This window comes from Strigops habroptila, chromosome Z (genome assembly GCF_004027225.2).
Source record: "Strigops habroptila isolate Jane chromosome Z, bStrHab1.2.pri, whole genome shotgun sequence".
NCBI classification, from domain to species: domain Eukaryota; kingdom Metazoa; phylum Chordata; class Aves; order Psittaciformes; family Psittacidae; genus Strigops; species Strigops habroptila.
The window spans coordinates 67,977,474-67,998,941 of record NC_044302.2 but is presented as its reverse complement, the minus strand read 5'-3'; the positions used below and the strand labels follow the sequence as shown (position 1 = coordinate 67,998,941).

The window sequence follows — 21,468 nt, the reverse complement described above, 5'->3', positions numbered from 1 at the left end:
GGTGAGGAGGTTTGAAACAGGGTAAAAAAGAGAAATTAAACAGATCTCTGAAAAAGACACTGCTGTAATTCCCTGCCTTGGATAAGGCTTCTTTAATTATGATAGTTACCATCCTTGTTAGTTCTTTTAAATAGCACAAGGGAAAAAAAAGGTCTGCTTTTATTATTAACTGTAATCTCTAAACAATTACACATCTGTTAATTCCTTAGAAGCTCTCGCTATGTGCTGCTTACAGATATTTAAAGTTGAAAAGAAATGCAATGGCAATTGTCCTGCCCAGGGAAGAAGAAGGATGTATTTTTTAGTTACTCAGTGGGGATTGTCTCTCAAGTACCTCTTTGGTAACTTGGCTATTGCCTGTCTAAGGTGCAAGAATGGTATCTCCACAGCAAGAACTATATAGGCAAGACAAGAACCACTGGCTAGAAAAGTAACCTCAACAGAGGTTATGACATTGCTGGCCGTATCCTGGTGTGCTGTGGGGACTGGGGCAAATGATCTAGAACAAGTTTGGATGGTTATTGCCTACTCAGGGATTGTTATTTGACAATGCCTCTGTTTGATTTTCCTCTTCCAATGCAACCTAAAAACGATGACATTTTCTAACACTACCTCCCCCTTCCCTCCATCTCTTGAACTAATGAGCAAAGAAGGAAAGAAAATTAAAGAATAAAAAATGTAAGCAGTGATAGGGTGAAATCAATAAACTGTGGATTGCTAGCACTGAGTGAGCCTGAGTAATCTTCTGCATATTGCATGTTGAGTTAACTTGCAAGAGAAATATGTTCACTCTTATTGTCCTGTGTCTCATTGTGAAAAGGAAGCAGGGACTGCAAATTAAAATACCCTTGATTTAGGTTCTGAAGAAAGTGCCCAGGAGTTTTTCCTCTAATGCCACATGCTCGAAATTGAACTATCTGCACCATTACACTATAACAAGAATATTTTATTGTTTTCAGTCTGTGACTCTTTTTGTCCTGTTCCCTCCCCCCACCAAAAAAAAAGTCCACTGAAGAAGCTCTTATGAGTAGCATCAACAAAAGATGCTACTCTATATCAGCACAGGACTCTGTTGTTTCAGACTCACTGCTACAGGGCAGAAGGTGAACAGTACATGAATAGTAATCTATGTGATACCATACAGCCTGCTGATGTAAGAATGCTGAAGATTTCCTGAGCTGAAATATACCACACTGAGGATTATTTCATGGGGCTAAGAGGAACTCAGCCAGAAGTGGACAACTAATGACAGTGAACTGTATTTATTGATACATTTACATTACATGAGCTTTGCACAAATAATGAGAAGTCTCTGCATCACCAGCCCATGGAATGTACTGCTCTTAAGGATGGTTCTTTTTCTTCCATCATCAAAGATTTTACTTGGGTTGCTGAGGCTGGTGAGTAGCTATTTTCCCAAATCATGGAACAAGAGAGGAAGGGTGAAGGTCACTTCAGTTCCAAAGGAACCTATAAGAAAAATTAGAGCAAGAAAGAAAAAAAAAAAAGCTTGACACATTATTAATTTTACATGCAGGCAGTCAATTTAGGTGGAGTATAACTACCATGGTGACAGTGGAGCTAAGTTTGGGATGCACTAGTCACACAGGTGAAAGATAATATGGAAGTTTAAGCGACAGAAGAAAACTCACAGGAACAGAATATTTAGTATTTATATACGACTGTAGTTCTTAACTCTAGAAAATACCAGTCAGCTTCTACAGAGCTAGAAATGCTGTCCTCTTCTTCTGAAGCCTGGGTACAACAGAGCAGAAAGTGAGGAATACCACAGACTTCGGTGTAATTACTCAGATGGGAACCCATGTTTACACCTCCCTTGTTAGGATCTCCCAAACCAAATTAGTAAGTTGGGTTTTACCATGTACAGCTGATGCAATTGTATATTGCAGACTGTATATATGGTGTTGATAGGCAGTTGTGAAATAGACAGTATTTTTTTACTGCTTTGTCAAAGGAGAAGAGAAACTTCTGCTGAAAGAAAGGAAGCTCATTCACACTCTGCATATAAGACAGTTTTTTCAAAGAATAGTGTCTACTTACTCTTTACTTCTAAGCTCTCTCATGTCAAAAATCTCCAGTTTGTCACAAAGGGGAACTGTAAAGGGCAGCTGAAGAAATTAAAGAATCTGTGTGCTGGATTTACTTACTTTTGCATAATAATAGGCTACTTTTTAATCTCTTGAGCTTCCAAAGGAAATACTCTGGAGGGTCAGAAGAGAATAATTTAATTATCTCAGAGATTCACAAGAAATTAGGCTTCAGTGATGCCTAGAATCGGTTAAATTAATAAGGAATATTCTTCAGTCAGAATGTTTGACAGTTATACAGTGAAATTCTGGTGCCAGTGCATTTCCATTGGTTTCGGTAAGGTCAAGATTTAGCTCATGGTAGCTGTAAACGCAAAATGATTACTGAACGGGTTGATTCAGGCAACTGTTAGTCTCCTAGTAGTGGACAGAAAGAGAACATCGAAAGATGTTCTGGGTGCTGCAGACTTGATTTTTCTGAGGTCAGTTCCATCTATCAATGTACATGTGGCTACAGCCCTAAAACAGTCAAATGGGAACAACATAAAATGCTAAATATAGTAGCATTGGAGTGATGTGGGGTTTCGTTTATTTGTTTGTTTGTTTGGTTGGGGTTTTTTTTTGTTAGTTTTAAGGTTTAAAAACAATTTTTAATGTCTTGGGAACTCTCATGTTCAGAAGGAAGGCCATGGCAATACACAAAAGAAAAGGCCATGTGAGAGCATGAGAAAGAGCCAAATTCTGATCTCAAAGCACAGAACAAACCCGGTGTTCTGAAATGAGTTTTGTCTGGATTTACACCAACATAATGTGGCCCAGAATGTAACCATTTGTTTTATCATAAGCCTAAAACCAGTTCACTTTGCTTTGACACCTTGTTTTGGCTGCAATTTTACATGCATGCACCCACACACATGCACAAACACTCTCTTCAATAGCCTTTCAGTCTCGCCACAGAGCTGTATGGTTTCTCCTGGATAAGCTGTGTTAAATTAAAATTAAACATCACCAAGCTTTGTGCTCAGCCTCCCACTGTGAATGCTCTGCTGCGGGTGTGCAGGGGGTTAATATCACAAATGTTCCACAGGAGGTTAGTGGGATTCAGTTTCAGCTAACATTTATTTTGCCAGCTCCTGTTCACTTTCATCTCTGCTTATGAACACTATTATCTTGTTTGTAATAATATATATAGATCACTGCAGCTGCGCTCTGCAAAATTCATCCATTTTTTGAACTTTGCAAAAAAAATTCTGCAAGTCTTTTATCACATTACTGAGCCCTGTGAATTCACCCACCTTCCCAGCCTGGTCTCTTGTACAAATTGTAAGCAGGCATGGGTTTGCAAACCTTTCTTTGAGAATGGACTATCATGTTTCTAATGTAACCTCACACCCAGTGTGGTTTCATCTTTACATTCAAGACTAATTGTGAGCTGTTGTTTTTTAAAAAGGGCTAAGTTGCTTCACCTTCTTTGCTTTTTGTCCGTTACTATTGTTAATTTCCTATTATAGGCATTACCTTTGGCACGTGTATGACATGTAGCAGATCAGTATACTATTCCTGAACTCTTCTGTAACCTGCTCAGCAGATTGCCAGTAATAATGTCTAACTATTATATAGCACTTTTTCTATGTCACAGATATACAGTTTCCTGCCCTGGAATCATTGGTGCTAACTATTGGTGGACACTGAAAGGGCTATTAGGTTTTCCATAGACATGATGTAAACACAGTAATATTTATACTTTAAAATCCAGTCAGCCTGAAGGAGGAGACAGGTCTTTTTAAACAACCCGTACAGTATAGGTGCCTTGAAAATGGATGGAAGACTGTAAAGAGACAGGACTAGACTTGAATTTACACTAATATTTCCAGCAGAAAATCCTCTTGTAGTATGTTTTCTATGATTTGATCCTATGGCTTTATTCTAGAAAGGCACACAAAGCAAACTCTTCGCTGTAAGTTCTTAATGTTTACCTATCTTGCTATTACTATAGTACAGCTTACAATGGATCTATTATTCCAGAAATTGAATGGTGTGATACAATAATTTACTTCCTTACTAGTTGCCCAGTCTTCATCCTCTTAAGAATCAGAAGTCATTGAATGGCTAGGTCATAGCTCTATTCTGCTTTTCTCATTTTGATACAGAAAAAGACAGACTAACTTTCAAAGCTTCTACCCTAGGCTTTCAAGAAGGCAGAGCATAAAAGAAAGAATAGAAAAGGAAATAAAAAGGAAATGAAATGGAGATTTAAGTAGTTTAGGCCTTGTACTCAGCAGTCCACAAGATCAAACTTAGTCCTCTCCATGCAGCAGCTGGTATCAATGCTCTTGCATTGTTCAAACAAGTTCCAGCATTTAGTGAGCTGGGATGCTGCCTTCTACCACACTTCTGTACAGGTAGCCTCTCTGTTTGCGACTGAAGTGTGCCTGCCAGAGCAGCTTTGCATTACTTTGGCAAATCCAGACAGCACCTGTTCTTGAGGCTTAACAGAAGGTAGTAAAGGGAAGGAGAGAGTAACCTCTCTCAGGCCTCTGCTGCTATCACTCTCCCTTTATATTTCATTTAGAGCAAAACGTGAACAAAGAAAGAGTGTTAGACATGCACACTGTAATGAAAATCCATGACTTGACCGTGCATTCATAATTATTTTATAAATAAATGGCTTCTGGAGAGCCACATCTGTCTCTTCCCACAGAGTGTATGTCTTTCATTAATGTATTAGAGGCCGAATGAAGCAGCCTGAGTGCTTTGCTTGCATCTTCCTCTTCCTCTCCATCATTGTCCACGGATAGGTTTTTGTGGTTCGGAGAGAGCTGCAAGCTCCACACGTCTCTGCAGGACTGATGGCTCGTCAATAACATTAACCAGCATTATGGGCCGCATCGGTGTAGAACAGAATCAATATGGCCAAGTAAAAAGTCTAATCAGTTGACATGACCGTCTTCAGCAGGGCTTACGTTACAAGAAATAAGTTTTTTTAAAGAATCAGCATCAGCGCTGCTTATTCACCCCACACCAAGAAGCCTTGACGAAGATTTATTGCTTCTTGTTTTGTTAGCAGTGCAGGGTAAGCTGGTAAAAACGAAATGATCATTCAGGTTAAAAGAATAATAAAGACCGGACTCTGCAAACAATGCCCACATTTTCCTAAGAAGCTGAAAAGAGCTCCGCAATGTGGAAGGGAAGCTGTCTGTGCTAAGAAATAAGAATCGTTTAGGCACCTGAATAGGGGGATTCATGCCCTTTGTCTGACTAGGTTGCATTCTGTTTTCTCACTCTTTTTTCTTACTGAAGGGGCAGATTCAGCTCTCACTTCTACTTGTGCAAATTGAAGTCACTTGGCTGAAAATTGTGCTGTTCCAGATTTCTATCAGTGTAAGTGAAAGCAGACTTTGGCAGTCGTGCCCATGGCAATGTACACATCTTAAAACAAGTTTCTCACTGATGCATAGCTTTATCTATGTGGTAATTAAGGAGCTGTTTTACAGTCATCTCCCTTTCTCTTTCTCCTCACCCCTCTGCATGCAGTTTCACCCACAACACAAGAGCAACAGGAGTGCAGCTATCAGATATTTCACTTTTATGAACTCTGCTGATCATCTGTTCTCATTTGTCCAGTCATCTGAGGGAAATCCTGTTCAATCATGTGAGGGTAAAGCATTACTGAAATCGTTAGTGCAGCATGGGCAGGCTAATAGGCGCATGCCTCAGCCATTTTTTTGCAGGCAACATACCGCCTACATCAGAGATACTTCGGCAGTGTTCTTTCCTAAACAAGTGAAAGAAAATTATTGCACCTTGGTGGCAAGCAGCTTGTTTGTGAATGGGAAAATGGAAATGTGAGCTATTCTCATCCTACTTTGTTAGAATGAAATAGCTGGGAAGTGCTCGTTAAAAAAAGTACTCTTGAAACAGGTTAAGTGCTTATCCAAAGTAACAACAGAATCAGAGGAAATTAAAGGACCCAATCCCACAAGGGCCTTGCAGACTAGACACAAGAAGAGAAACAGCAATTTTGATTCAGGCTTTTCTCCCATTGCAAGGAAAGACTCAATTCTTACAGACTAGTATGTGGTACTTACACATGAAGTAAGACAAATCTGATCTCCTCCTGAGCAGTGGTAGACCTTAACTCTCAGTACAGGATTACCAGGTCTCTCAATACAGTCACAGGCAGTGGGCAGGCACCCCGCCAAATTTAATCTCATTTCCTTCCCTTTGGGCACATACAGGGATGCACACACTTCCTACAGATTTTGTTAAGGGAGAGGAATTGTTCTGGCTTTTTAATATTAGAATGATAACTCTCGACTTCAGTCAAAATGGAGGCCTACAGCAGCGTGCACAAAGACAAGTTCTTGTCACTGAGAATCAGTGTTATGTGCACATCAGTACTGAACTTGTTCCTTAGTGGCACAGTTCACCTCCAAGTCTCCAGTAACATTGTCTGCCAAAAATGAGGCCCAACGAAAGCAAAAAAAGAAACGGAGGGGGGGAGAGGGATTGTCCAGCATCTGTGTGTTTTGTGAGTGCCTTTTTTGCTGCTGCATGATCAGAAGTGAGAGTTTGGGGTTTTTTTAACAGTCTAGATTCTGAACAGACAGTTGGTTTGGTTTTTTTAATGGCAATCCTGCTGCAGAATATTAATAGTGTGTAACATTAATTTATATGCTTTATTAAAGTAAAAAGAAGAGTCCATTCTATTAAGATTCCACCATTTATAGTGATACAAGGGAATATCCTACTCTCAGAGCCCCAGGATCTTGTTATATAACATGCTCATTTCTGTTAACGAAAACTTTACCCCTTTGAATTCACGAGGACTGAGAAATTTCACCAGGCGCACAGGCTCTGTATAAATAAGCAGCACACAGCAAACATATTCTTTTAAAAGGATTATCACTTTGACAGCTATTCAGTTGGGGTAGCTTTTTTGTCCCCTGGAATTCCCAGCTTGCCCTCTTAACTACACAGAAGGTAAATCTGTATAATACTTCACAGCTGCCTTTACTGGGACCTGACACTGAGCTTACTGGATGTGCTTTCCTGGTACAAAGCACCTCGTCAAGTTTCCTGCTCTGGATCCAGTGAACGCAGCTGATGAGCTGTCTCATTAAAAGTTAGAAGGAAAGGATGTTCACTCCATTACTTTCTGAACTACCGGATATGCATGGTGAAGCTGCCGAGCTGGTCAGTCCCCCAGAGCTCCCTTCCTTGCACTCATGCTGCACACTAATGTTTAATAACACATTGCTCTGATGGTGGTCACCATCAAATTTTTGAACTTTTTTTTTTATTGATGGCATCCTTTGCTCAATCCGTGTTACCATGGTGTTTCCCCATCACTGAAGACCAGACTTGAGCCTTGCTGGCACTGAGCACACCAGCAAAGCTCCGAAGAGTTTTAAGCTGGGGCTCTGCCCAAGGTGATGGGAACAGCGTCACAACCAAGACCTGCCTGCGCGCTGCCTGGTTCAAAATGAAAGGGCAGCATAATGCTTCCTAAGGAGCCCGCTGAGCCCTGAGACCTGGAGGGAGGCTAAAACTCAAGGGGCTGAGTACAGGAGAGCTAATGTGGCATAAGATGGTGAAGGAGATCAGAGGCAGGTGTACTGCAAGGGGACCTGAGGTGTCAGACTCCTGCATCCCTCCACACTGCAACCTCCTGCCCGAGTTCCTGCTAAACAAGGGCAGAGCTGCGAAGAAGAACAGCAGAGAGAGGGACATCTGGGCCAGAGGCAGGGCCAAAGGAGGGCTAAGCTGCTGTAGCAGAGCTGGGTTAGGAAAAGCAACCTTCTTTTTAAAGTAGAGGATACAACTGTTGCTGCAGTCATGGTTCAGCAGGGCCAGCCTCAGCAATGCCATATATAGAGCATGTAACCATTACCTTCCCATCATTAAAAGAATAAGCTATTTTCTCAAGTAGTTCAGGTAAAAGCCACAAATGCATTTCTTTTTCTCCAATACCTCACTGAATCAAAGGATATTCTGCAAGCAGCCTGTTTTAGAAAACTGCTGGTGCTTGGACTAGAAGAACACAATTAAAAGATGCAGTAAAAATTGACAAATCTTGGTATGGGGAGCTGAAAATATATTACAATCCCAATCAAAATATAAATAAAACCCCTAAATTAAATAAATCTTGCACGATTGTGGATTAAAATAGATTTGGCTTTAATGAGTTAGCATATAGGCCTTGACTCCTGAAAGTGTTGCTGAGACCACATGGCGTGCACAGAGATGTGTGTAATAATAAGCAAGTTGCCTGCTGCTGCAGTGCCATATAGGAATGATGAGACAAAAGAGACCAGCATTTTGCTGGGTTTCTGGTTACTAGTTAGCCCTCCTTCATGGGCCCTGCTCTCTCTGCAAAACTCTGGCCATATAGCTTCAGTAACAGCAAGCAATGTCAATAATGGACTCAATAATGAGTGGAAAAGAAACCCAACCTAATAACAACAAAACCTCTGGGGGAACATTAGCAGCAATTGCTGTCATCCAGTGTTGGGAAACTGCTGGTATTTCCTGATGGCAGCCTGTCATCCAGATCCTGCGACAGAATGCTGGGCTTGTGGACCTGTGATCTGGAAAACCCTGAAAGGGTCAGGCTTGGTGGACAACAATGTGATACTCCATCACAGCTCAGCAGAACAGGATTTTGGTAGCATGCAGTCAGATGGCATAACACACATTTCCTTAAGAAACTAGGCTAGAAAGAAAACAGCAGCCTACTTTTTCAGGCTTTCCTGATCTCTCTTTCTCTTACTTACTTTGAAAGTTGCGGTAGCTTAAAATAATCTCTACAGTACATCTAGGAATTTATGCGTTATATTTTCTTTGAACAAGTTTTGGTTTTGGTTTTTTTGGTTTTTGTTTTTTGGGGGTTTTTGGGTGGTTTTTTGTTTTTGGTTTTTTGTTTTTTGTGGGGGATTTTTTGTTTGGTTGGTTGGTTGGTTGGTTTTGGGTTTGTTTTTTTTTTAAAAAAAAAGCCTTCTGATTTAAAATACAGCATAGGAGTACAATATTTTTTTTTCCCCCTTCAACAACTGTTTTCTGGAAGATCTGAAGCTGATTATATTGGGATTGTGATTACTTAATGGATTGTTTAAAACAATTTCACAAGTCAGCTCTGTCTTATGTGTTACTTTGAATTAAGAAGTTTTCTCATCTTCTGTTTTACAGAAAAACCCATTCCAAAAAGCAAATGTTCGATGTGTCCAGAAATACCTCCTTGAAAACTTGCCTTAACATGACATATGATTGTATTTTGCAAGCTGTTTAGTTACTCATTATTTTTGTTTTATTAGATGTAGTTGACCCTTTGATCTTGGTGAATTAACACTTCTACTGATCCAGAGGCTGTGAGTCTAACCCGCATGCTTATTGACATTGTTTTCTTATGGCCTGGCATTTGTAATCATGCAAATTCTTGCTCTAGCTTATTTGTTTCTAAAACATTCTCAGAATTTATTCCCAACATACACTTTGTGACTTAACAGCTTTCCCTGAATTTTCTGTATGGCTTAGCTCTTGGAGCTTGCCACAAAGCAACACAAGGTTCACATGAATTTTGGCAATTTACCATCTTTTAGAAACGTCTACTTTGGTGTCTTTAGACATTGCAGGAGGGTGAGGGGGGAAGTATCTGCAAAGCTTTTTCTGGGCTGTGGCCAGCTTAAGGAAAACAAAAAGTTTTCAGGATAGGTCTTACTGGTTTTGTAAAGAAACTTGAAACATGGCATACTTCTTGACCTGAATTCTTGCAAGTCGATATGCAGTGTATATATACCATAATGAAATTCTCCAGTTGCAGTTTACATTTCATTCATGTAGCATTTAACACTGGAATCAGTGGACACTGACTGCTGTAGTGTGTCAAGGGTTTGACCTTTGTTTTTCTGACCTTAACTACAAGGCCAAATCTAGGAAACAGCATCCAGTTTCTAACCAGCTTCCAGGCATGTCAGACTCTGATTAGAGCCTTCCTTCACCAGGCTGGGTTGAACACACCTTGGTCAAAATGGAGCTCTGTGAGTGTAAAGTTATGCGAACAGATGCCAGAGGCCATGGGAACAGGATGGAAAATTTTACACAGCAACTGTAATGTTTTACATCTTGTAAAATAACCCAGGAGCTAGGAAATATTTTTTTTAAATCCAAGTTTCAAATTCTGTCTTTTCTCAATGCTTAGAAGATATTCCAGACAACCTCTGTATTTGATACCTCCCATCCCTTTTCCCAAATCATTGAGAAAGGTATATTATTATTCATCCCCAATGAGAGTATGAGAATATTGGTCTGAAATATATTCCAGTTCACAACACCTCCAGTGAAGCACTTAGAACAGAACTTCCAGAGGAGTACAGTCTTTGTGCAAGTAAGTCCTTTGCCTTAGGTATTTAAATTCTAAAATTTTACATAATTTTGTTACTGCAAAACTCTTTATTTGAAAATGAACACAGACACAAAAGGAAAAGGAAAATTAGAATTGTAGGGCAGAAAAATGTGAAATTGTGGTGGTGCTTTGAATTGTTAATATCACTTATACTTGAAAGACTTGAAAGACTGAAGCTCTCTAAAAACCTGTAGGTAGCATGGTAATTTCAAATCAGTTCATACTACACGTGCCCAGAGCTTTGATAACCTCCACAGTCAGCTGCTTATAATTTTTTTTCTTCAAACATTCCAATAATATGAAGCCACTTTCAGCAACTTACAGTGTGTGAGTCATAATTATTGTAGCACTTCAGATTTCTCTGTGAGTCCTGGCATATGGGAAAGAATTCAAACTCTGTTACCGTGGATCAAAATACATTGGAACAATTAAATAAAATGCTTTAACCAAGACAACTTAAAGTGATCTCAAAATGTATGATTAAAAAAGACAAAGATAAGAGAGGCAACTGCATAAAAATATCATATTGGAGAGAAAAAAGTATTTCATATAACAAGGATAGTTTTACTGTTGCAATAAATGGCTGGTAAGAAGCACAAATTACCATCAGATACGGTAAAAGAATAGATAATTCTTTAAGACATGAGAGAATGAGTTGGCAAGATGAATGCATTTACTGTGGTACAGATGGGCATACCAACAGGCCTTGAATTTATCCCTGTAACAGCCTGCTTACTTAGTTAAACACTACTGGGCATAGATGAAATAAGATGCTAAGGAAGTCCAACCCTTGCTTTTGCATCTACCTAGTTCTCATTTTGACCTCTTCTACTGATTTTGAAGGGCTGATACAGAATGTCTCTGCTCCAGCATTTAAACACGTTTCTCCTTTCCAGCATAAGATTATATATAGCTATTTGTTCTTGTTAACATACACAGCTCTTCTTTTTCTCTGCTGTTTAAACCCTGCTCCATTTTTGCATATTTATGCAGCACAATCATGCCCCATTTCAGCTTTCAGTTACTTGGCTATGGAAACCAAGCTCTCTTAAGCTACCATCATAAAAGTGCCTATTTCCTTCTCTGCAAGCATGGCCAGCCTTTATTTGAGTTTGTCTGTCTCATCCATGGCCAACAGAACTATATGAAGTTCTTTAAATGAAGGCTGTGTTGGATTTGGGAAAGTAGCACTGGTGCTGTCCAGACTCATGGAAATGAGTAATCTGGTAAATACTAGAATCACATTTGATCTTGAAAGCCTCTTCACTTCATCAGGAAGTATCATAATGTCGTTGCGTGGTCCTACTTTATTTACCAAGTGAAAGAGAATTGTACTATTTGCTTTAATTTTGTAAAGTCTGGGACAGCTTGACCACTGTCAAGTCTTGCACTGTTCCTAAGACTTCTAAAACATGCATTTTGGGGTGGAAAATTTTTCCCTTCTTTGTAAATTCCTTTTAGGCTTTTTTTTCTTTACTGATAGGATCCCCTTCGACACCATCTTTCATACTGGTAAGTGATATTTTCCCTAGGTACTGCTACAGCGCTTAGGAGTGGAGCTAAAAATGGGGATCTGCATCCCACATCAGGAGCACACTGCTCTGAAGAACTTGCCATGAGAAAGCAATCCCAAGCAGTACAGGAAACTCCAAAAGGGTGATTTAATGACTGCTATGTGGCAAACTGCTCAGAAAGATTCAAGCTTCTCAGCAAGCCAGCATTTGGGCCCAGTGCTGCATTGGGATACATTACCAGTTCAATGGCATTACTTTCACATATATTTTTCTAACCCCTGTGTTGGTCATAATGGGAAACACTTCACCTTGGAGGAGCTATCACAGGATCAGCAGCATATTGCTGGGAGAGTTGAATCTAGCTGAAACACCAGACCAACAGAGAGGCTATAATAGGATTTTTTTTTTTTTTTTTTTTTTTTTTTTTAATCTAATGGCTGGAAGTTGTCACCTGGAAGCAGGGCTGTGGTGGGCACTGGGATCCTACGCAGATCACAGCATACATGAAGCACATATCTACTGTGGCTTTGCCACAACAGACAAGACTGTAAGCAGCAATGCTTATTTGGTCTGATTGTCATTTTGTGTTCTTCTTTACAGAGAGGCTTCAGCTAAAGGTCACAGGAGAGCCACCGTGTATTTTTTCTTCAAACAAAATCAATTGAAGGACCTAGAACACAATAAGTTATGTTGCAGGGCTGCACTTGCGTGTATTCCCATTGGAGACCTATCAATGTGAACTAGCACTGTTGGGAAATCTCTCCAGCTACCTCAGTTAATCAATATCTGTTCATTATACTGTCTCTGACGAATACAGGTAAGGATTGGGTAAGCAGGAGCCAGGTGACTTAAAGATAACTGCACCTCATATAAGATCAATAGAGGGTGTGTTTTTTCCGCAGTATTACTTCAGGCAAACTAATGTACTTTTTATCCCCCTCTCTTCTTACCACCCCTTGCTCATTGTTGGTATATCAACATCACTGTAGGAGTGGCTTTATTAAATTAGTAGCACTTAATCTACTGTCATACTGTCAACTTGCAGGGAGCGAATATGCAGACAGCAAGTTATCAAGTGGCCCAGTGTGCTTCGACTGGCTCTCACCCAGGCAGTTAGCTCAGACCTGTGCCAAAAGCAGTGTTTCCGGGTGCCTGCTAATATCTCTGCACTGAGTATGAAAACCCTCTGCTAAAAAAAAAAATTGTTTTGGGGGAATTCATGCCAATTATAGATGTGTTATGACAGATGAAAAGATTATAATTATGCTTGGCTTCCATGCAGAACTACATTAACACATCTATGACATTTAATAACATGGGAGGATAACCACATGCCTCAACAGAGGTTGGCTTTCCCAAAAGTTGCTTAACTTTTTTTTCCCCCCCTTCCTCCCTCTTTTTCCCACCCACCAAAATTAAGAAGAGCTTCATGTGCTTGCAGCATTTTGGAAGAAACAAGGAAAAGTACAAAAAAAAAAATAAGAAAGGAAATGGAAAAACAGACAAAAAAGACATAGAAAGGAAAATGGAAAGAATATGTAGTGTGAGAAAGAACAAGGGAAGGGAAGGGAGGGGAAGGGAAGGGAAGGGAAGGGAAGGGAAGGGAAGGGAAGGGAAGGGAAGGGAAGGGAAGGGAAGGGAAGGGAAGGGAAGGGAAGGGAAGGGAAGGGAAGGGAAGGGAAGGGAAGGGAAGGGAAGGGAAAGGAAGGGAAGGGAAGGGAAGGGAAGGGAAGGGAAGGGAAGGGAAGGGAAGGGAAGGAAAACGGTGGCATATAAATAAATGACATGAAGCTAGCAACTGCAAGTCGGTAACAGAGTAAAGACATTTGGCTCCTTATTGGGCTGTTTATGTCAGACTGATGGAAACCAGGCAGACTGAATAAGCACTCTCTCAAGCCTCTAGTGAGTGGACCTGTGGCAGTATCTATACGCTTATGGTTCTCAGCACACAGACTGAATTAAGTCGGGAAGAAGCTCAATTAGAAGATGAAGTCCTGTTTTTAGAGCTAATGTTTTGTAGAAAACCGGCTTTAGGTCATGCTGGGAGGGCTGCAGAAGGATAGACCTGGTGACAGCTTAGCAAAGTACTAAATCCATCAGAATATGTATTATCTGCCAACCAACCAACCACTTTCCTCAGACTTACAGTTCACAGTGCTTAGCAAATGCTAATTAATTGGCCTTCACATTCCTTTCTTTCCCTACTGCCATGTCCACATTCAGCTGGTGAATCCATTTGCCTCCATTCTGCTGACAAGAAAATGTGAGGCAATCAGAAAGCTTATTGACTCTTGCCAAACACTGAGTAGGCTGTTTCCAATCCAGCTAACCTGTCAGAGAAGGGCTCGTTTGCACGTAGATATCCATTCCCATTGAGTTAAACAGGACCATACATGTGCTTAAAATTCAGCACATACCCTCATATTTTGAATTATCATAGTCCCAGTGCTCAGCACCTTGCAGCACTTAACAAGCTGAGTTGTCTTTTGCTCTTCTTTTGTAGAATGAATTAATATGAATCATATTCCAACACATTGACTGAGTTATGCTTGTAGTGTTGCCTTTTTGTCTCCATGCACAGAAATATCCTATTATGAGACAACTCTTCACCTGTTTGTTTTCTTTACTGGTAAGAAATGCAGTATGTAGAAAATAACTAGCACTGTAAGAGCTCAGACTGAACCAAAACGATTTAACCCAGAAGAATCCTGCTTACATTGTGCCAGCTTCTATAGCTGTCCCTTCGAAATAAAATAAGATTTCTTAAAAAAACCAAAGTATTCTGCCCTGCAAGTGGGACTTCGGATATCTCCCCACACCATACCCTCTTCTTGTCAGTCTGCAACACAAAGCAAATCACAAGAATTCAAAGGTGAATCCTCTGGTGATAGATGTTTATGTTACCAAGCAAACATTGGTGAGGAGACACATTTGCCAGTGTCCTCACCATTTCAAAGCATGCGAAAGTTCTTAGTCAGACACTGAGATTAACGAGCTGTGTGCCTCTGCTTTGAAAAGCAAAAGGGGGACTGACTTGTGCTAGGACACGAGTTAGAGTTTGGTGTCCTTGAAACCTTCACTTCAGTTTCTTCATCTGTCAGACATACTCAAGTGTGAGCAATGTCCATCTTAAAAGGTTTTTGCAGACACTTAGGTGACTAACTTAGTGAGACTGTAGGACTTTAGATGCCAAACTAAATGATGATCTTTCTGAGGAAATGTGTTCAAGCCAGGGAAAGAAATTATACCTCCCCAAAAAACTTTTATCTCTTCAATTTCTGGCAAATATGCAAATCTCTTAAACGTAGGATGCAGCTCTCAAACTACAAGAGGCCTTGTGCAGGCTTTGCACGTGAAGCATCTTTCCATGACCATGAACCTTTCCATGAAAAGATATATTTTCTGAATCTGTAAAAAATGAAGAAATGAAAGAAAAAGAGACAGAAAGGTCAGTGACTGATAAATCTTTAATATAAAAATTGTACAAGAATTTTGATACAAATTACAAGAGGTATTTGGACAAAGTATGAGTAAAACTCCATTTATATCCCCAAAACCTTATGCATTTTATGCAAAAGACATAGTGTAGGACAGTTACAGTACGGAAAATACAAGAAAAGAAATGTCAAATTAAAAACAGGACTTTTAATTCACTCAGACTGCTAATGGAAATAACTTGTTTAGAGTACATACAGTATTTATGAAGCTACCAATGTCACGATTATTAGATCAACATGATGCAGTTTTTCATATCCCCTTGTACAGCTATATTCCATAGTGCATGCTTTGGTTCTGCAGGCAGGACAGCATAGCATTCACGTTTTCCTCACATTGAGAACAAAGAGTGAAAATAAAAAGCCTCATCTATTCCGAACAGAGAAGGACCTTTGTAAAAACGTCTGTCAGGCACCGACTCCACGCTTTCCCATGCCTGGGCGCGAGTATCCGAGGAACACATCTTGACAAAGTCCGCTGGAACAAGTTTGGCTTTGTGAGCCAGCAGCAAGCTTGCTGTTCTCCGCGCAGCAGCCCCCTCACTGCAGGTGGTGCGTCGCTGAGCATCACAGGGGGAAGTTGCACCCAGGCCATGAAAGCCCTCCCATGCCCACTGAGAAAGGGGTTTCCAGGCTTTTTGCCTCTCTGACTGAGCCCACTGCCATGCCCCTCAGACCCCCAAATACATGAAGGTTCAAATCTAGTTTATCTCAGCTTACATTTCTGCACGAACCCCCAGTCAGGTTCCCATCCTTCCAGTTCAGGAGAACTGAAAACAGCAGATGGCTACACAGGAAATCACCATGTTTTACCTTCTCCATCAAAACTGTTAAAACAACTGTGCCAGTGAGCAAGAGCCTCCAGCAAAACAAAAAATCTCTAAATCCCTTTGGCCACAGGTGTAAGCCCACTACAGCGAGATATTCTTAGGTACAAACAGGCGGCGGTCAGCTGCTTGCAGTAAGTAAAAGTGTGTGGAGCTTCACCCAGGGTAAATTTTGAATGTGTTCAGGGCTCAGATCAGCTTATTTGCACACCTGTTGCACATACACTGCACTGGAACACAGATCACTTTTTATTATAGACTGGAGGAGGGGCAGGAGGCATGAACTGAGAACACAAATGCTGTCCATTAAAAACCAGCCACATTATGGGAAAAAAGCCCCACATGACATAGGAACCAAAGTTTGCACAAGAAAAAGCAGCATGCTGAATTTCATATTTATAAATAGCTAAATGAGACACACACACAACAGTGGCCATTTTATTCATCTTGTCACTTTACAAACGGTGACCATTTTCACAAATGGAATGCATAAAACTTTCTGAAATGGAGAACATCAGGAGGATGTGTTACTTTTCTGAGTGAATTTTAATGAGAGACTTTCTTGGGATGAGAGGAGAAGGGGAGGGGATACGTAAAGAAAATGGGAAAATAGAGACAATGACTTCAGATTGTACAAGGGTTTGTTAAAAAAAATCCATATGTAGAAGTATGGTAGAAAAATAATGAAGAAATCAGCCTTAGTTTGTACAGCTTAATTGATTCTTTTTACACTGTAGGTCATTGGGTATACTAAGTAGAACGTCCCTAGAACCACAATTTGAGCACCTACTGTACCATTTCACAGTGGTAATGGAGGGAACACATTCTTCCCCACCAACGCAGGAGGTGGGGAAGGACAGGGATATGAACTCAGGGATGTCAAAGTCTCGAGCTGGATGTGGTAATCGTGTAACATTACCCCACTCAGGCACAGATGTGCATGCATGAGTGCCACTGGTGTCCCAGAGCCGCTGTTCACAGCCTCTTGCATTTCGTGACAGAAGTGGACAGGTTGTGATTAACTATTGATGCCATCATAACTATGCATTATCCTGTGATCATTCTCAACCTTTTGTTTGACAATGGATGCCTTATAAAATCTTTATGCATCACTTAGATAGTCTTGTTCTCTCTTTCTTCTCTTGAAATATAATTGCCCTGGATGTTTTTTTCCATTTTGCTAAAATATTTTTCTCCAAAGGTTTGAAGGGAGCAGTGTATGAAATCTGTAGAACATCTGAATAAACCTCTGTACACAGTAGACATCATGCTTCTCGTGCTCTTAAGCACGTAAGAGGAAATATATATATATATATATATAGGTAAGTGTGATGGAAATCTTTTGCCCGTTTGCAATCTTCATTTTAAGTCTCTTTGTTCTAACATTGTGTCTGTTTCTCCCTCTCTGTCTCACACGCACACTCTTTCACACGCATACACACACACATGACCCAAATTGTTTATTTGATCAAAAAGCCCTCAGTTTCCACAGACAGCCTCAGAAATGGTATAGAAAGAAAGGCTTTTAGGCCTGCCCAAGCTCATCATTGCAGGTCAGCTAATCCAACTGCTCCCACCTTTGTCAGTGCCATGTGCACACAGAGTTGACAGGGGAGCAGAATCTGGGCTCAGCCTTTACGCTTCTGACACAAACAGGCCTCAGGAAATTGTCTGCTGGTTTCACCCTTATAGCTTCTGATGCACTCGTAAGGAAAAGGAGGGAAAAGATCAGTGACTGGTAAAAGGCCTCAGCATATTTATAATGGGTATCATCACCTTTGTTGTAGCAAACATCAAATTACCGCATAGCGCTGGAGAGAGTATTAGCATCCAGAACCTACAATGAGGAGCTGCAGCCCACTAATGCCATGAATTGATCCAAGGATATGGAAAACAATGAACCCCAATATGGCTGTGTTTAGGTCTCCCAGTCTTTGTCTTTTCTGCTGCTGCACTGGCCGCCAACACTGTTCAGCCCACAGTGCCCAGCTCTCACAGGCTCATAGGGGATATGGCATATCATCTCAGCAGAGGAATGCTGCTGACCCTGCCAGGAAAAGCATGCTTCAGCTGCTCCTCTGCCTACTTGAATTCTCAACTGTTATTCAGCAGTCAGTCAGCATAAAATAAAAAGGGAGGAGAGCGGCTGAAGCCAGGTACACTGGCCTTTGTGCACTTAACTTCTTAAAACACGGTATTTGCTTCCAAGTAACTTCACTGTCAAACTCTCTCTTACCTGATGGCCTCATCTGAGAAGTGCTTCTGGCGCTTGTACTTTTGGCAGTGTTCTTGTAAAGGAAGGGATAAATCAGAAAAAATTCCTCCTTGTATGGGGGCAGCAAATTGTGTCTCAGATATGTTTCCCTAACACTTTACAGAGGTTCACACCGACCTCAGCAGGAGATGTTCCTATCTCGGCAGAAAGGATATCTAGAATTGGCATCCATCACAGAAACCTGAGAGGATGGCATTGCTCTAAAATTTGTGAAGGGATGGGCTAAACCAGAGAAAGACTGCATATCCTGTTTGCCACGGAACCTACACAGCAAGCCCTGTAGCAAATTCACACAACTATTTCTAGCAGGCACAGTATGGCTTATGCCAATACAAAGCAATTAGCTGCTACATAAGCAGACACAAGTGCCATCACAGACAGTATTTCTCAGCTGACCTTTTGTTAAAAAGCCGTCTTGTTACTGCCTGCGTGATAGCTCGATAGAGCAGCCAGTGGCAGCCTTGGGCTTCCCAAAGACAAATCGAAGTGCTCCAGGTGGGACTTCCCTTCACTCACTGCAGATGTGTGCGTGCATGCATGTGTGTGTGTCAAGGTATGAGGAGGGAAAGCCTGGTTCTTATACTCAATTTCCCCTTCACAGGGGATAAATAGGCAATTACACATCCTTTTATATTTGATGGCCAAGTGCTGAACTTGAAAGCACACTATTAGTTTGTGTCCCTTCAGGGCCAGTGCAATAAGTAGCCAGGAGAGCTGGAGCTAAGGAAGAGAGGGTGTTGTCTGCTGTTAGTGTGACAGTCTTGTCAGCAGCATTCACATTACTGGAAGGTAATAAAGTGACAAGTAAGTTATTAGAAAGATATGAGGTGAAATTGAACTGAAGCTTCTTTCTGCTCAGCTCAGGTTTTTTTTCCTGCTTTGTAATGGGCCACTATTTGTTACAAACCAAGCCTTATCTTGAGATCTTATATAAAAAAAGAAATATTTATTCTTTGCAGGAAAGGTCACATGAATTTACAACATCACACTTTAAAGGAGAGGAATGGGAAAATAGTTTTATGACAACTACAACTGCTATTTAAAAAAAATACAGTGTCATCATAATGAACAATAATACTGGCAAGAGTCAGAGGACTTGTCAAAAACATGTCCATTTTTTAACCCTTTGGTGGTCCAGAACTGTTTTCCTTTCAGTGCCAGTGCCAAACAAAAGCAACAGTATCGGCATATACATGATCAATATCTTGATCAAAAAATCAAAGCTGTCATTCAACATCACGAAAACAAGAGAAAACGAACTATATAAGACTGGTTAACTACAGATTCAAGATAATACTACTTATGTAAAAAAGTTGCTGCTTCACTCTGTTACAGGCCATTTTAAAGGCAGTGATAATGCTGCTTGGCAAGAAGAGACAGAAACCATGGGACTGGAACAGACATGTACTTGGGCAAACATGTGGGTGAAAGGTTCAGTCCATCATATGATGTTACACTGTTCATGAAGTAGAAATGAGTATGGAAAAGAGTTCCTTTTATGTCCCTACAAGAGAGGGAAAAAAGCCCAACTCATCATGTGTCGACAAGAGGATATGCTGATGGTTATCTAGCAAAGTAGCACTACAGTCACTGTTTTGTTGAGTTACTATAGCAGCAAAGTAGCAAAGTAGCAAAGAAAAAAAAAAGAAGAAACTGACATATACCAGCTGCCATCATGTGTCTGTCACTCACCTTTTCCCCACAGAAAACTCCTGCTGCCTCCCTGCCCTTAGTACAGACACCTTTGCTTCTCTTTTAAAATAGAAAGAGTAATTCTGTTACCACAACCCAAAGCGAAAATTGACAAAAACATTCTGGGGACAGAAGAAGGAGTAATAGGTCTGTTCACATGACTGGCACAAAAAATTCAGAGCAGCATGTGTGTGCTCCTAGGCCACTTTCCGTCCCTTATTCCTTCACCTGCCACTAATGATGCCATGAAATTCCTACAGAATTTGAGTATAAATACATTTCTGAAAAGATGTCATGTTTTCTGATGACAGCTGACATTCCTAACAACTGTGTGGAAAATGGGTCCAAAACAAGCACTTTAATTTTAAAATATCATACACATTCAAGGAGAAATTTTTGAACTAAATCTCTGGTCTCTTAACTGGTTCCTACCTTTGGAACAGGTCAGACCTTGAATCATTATGTTTCTGAGCTTTCCCGATTCCTACACAGCTCTTTATCTTGTCTAGGCACATTCCTACCCCACATACTTTGCTATGCTAGATCCTTAACTGTGTTAACTGAGGACTAAAACTCAGGGAAAACTCAAGTGGATCCCAGTAGCCCCACTTCCTATTAGCTGTACTGCACCAGATCAAAAGAGGTGCTGGCCACCCCTGACAGCTACTTTACTGAGCAGAACCTGACTCTACTCTTTTCCCTAAAATGTCGCTTGTTTTGGAATGGAACAGGAAACATACATAGGTGATGGAAAAATCCTGGAACAGGCAAACAAAGTAGACTTTCATTTACACAATGGAAGGAAGGGAGGGAGGGAGGGAAGGAAGGAAGAGAAGGGAGGGAGGGAGGGAGGAAAGGGAGGGAGAGAGGAAAGGGAGGGAGAGAGGAAAGGGAGGGAGGAAGGAAGGAAGGGAGGAAGGGAGAGAGGAAAGGGAGGGAGGAAGGAAGGGAGGGAGGGAGGGAGAAAGGGAGAGAGAGGGAGAGAGGGAAGGGAGGAAGGGAGGAAGGGAGGGGAGGGAAGGGAGGGAGGGAGAGAGAGAAAGGGAGAGAGGGAAGGGAGGGAGGGAGGAAGGAGGGAAGGAAGGAAGGAAGGAAGGAAGGAAGCAAGGAAGGAAGGAAGGAAGGAAAGGAAGGAAGGAAGGAAGGGAAGGAAGGAAGGGAAGGGAAGGAAGGAAGGAAAGGAAGGAAAGGAAGGGAAGGAAGGAAGGAAGGAAGGA

At 41.0% G+C, this 21,468-nt stretch overlaps 1 protein-coding gene across 1 annotated transcript in view; it reads right to left on the bottom strand.

Moving 5' to 3' along the window:
• Positions 1-19,521: 19,521 nt before the first annotated feature.
• The window catches only part of BNC2 (basonuclin 2), a 333,331-nt gene continuing 331,384 nt past the window's right edge, over positions 19,522-21,468 (bottom strand). The window contains exon 7 of the mRNA XM_030470480.1: positions 19,522-20,063. Within this exon, the coding sequence (XP_030326340.1) occupies positions 20,001-20,063 (63 nt within the window). The 3' untranslated portion in view covers positions 19,522-20,000. The remainder of the gene's footprint in view (positions 20,064-21,468) is intronic.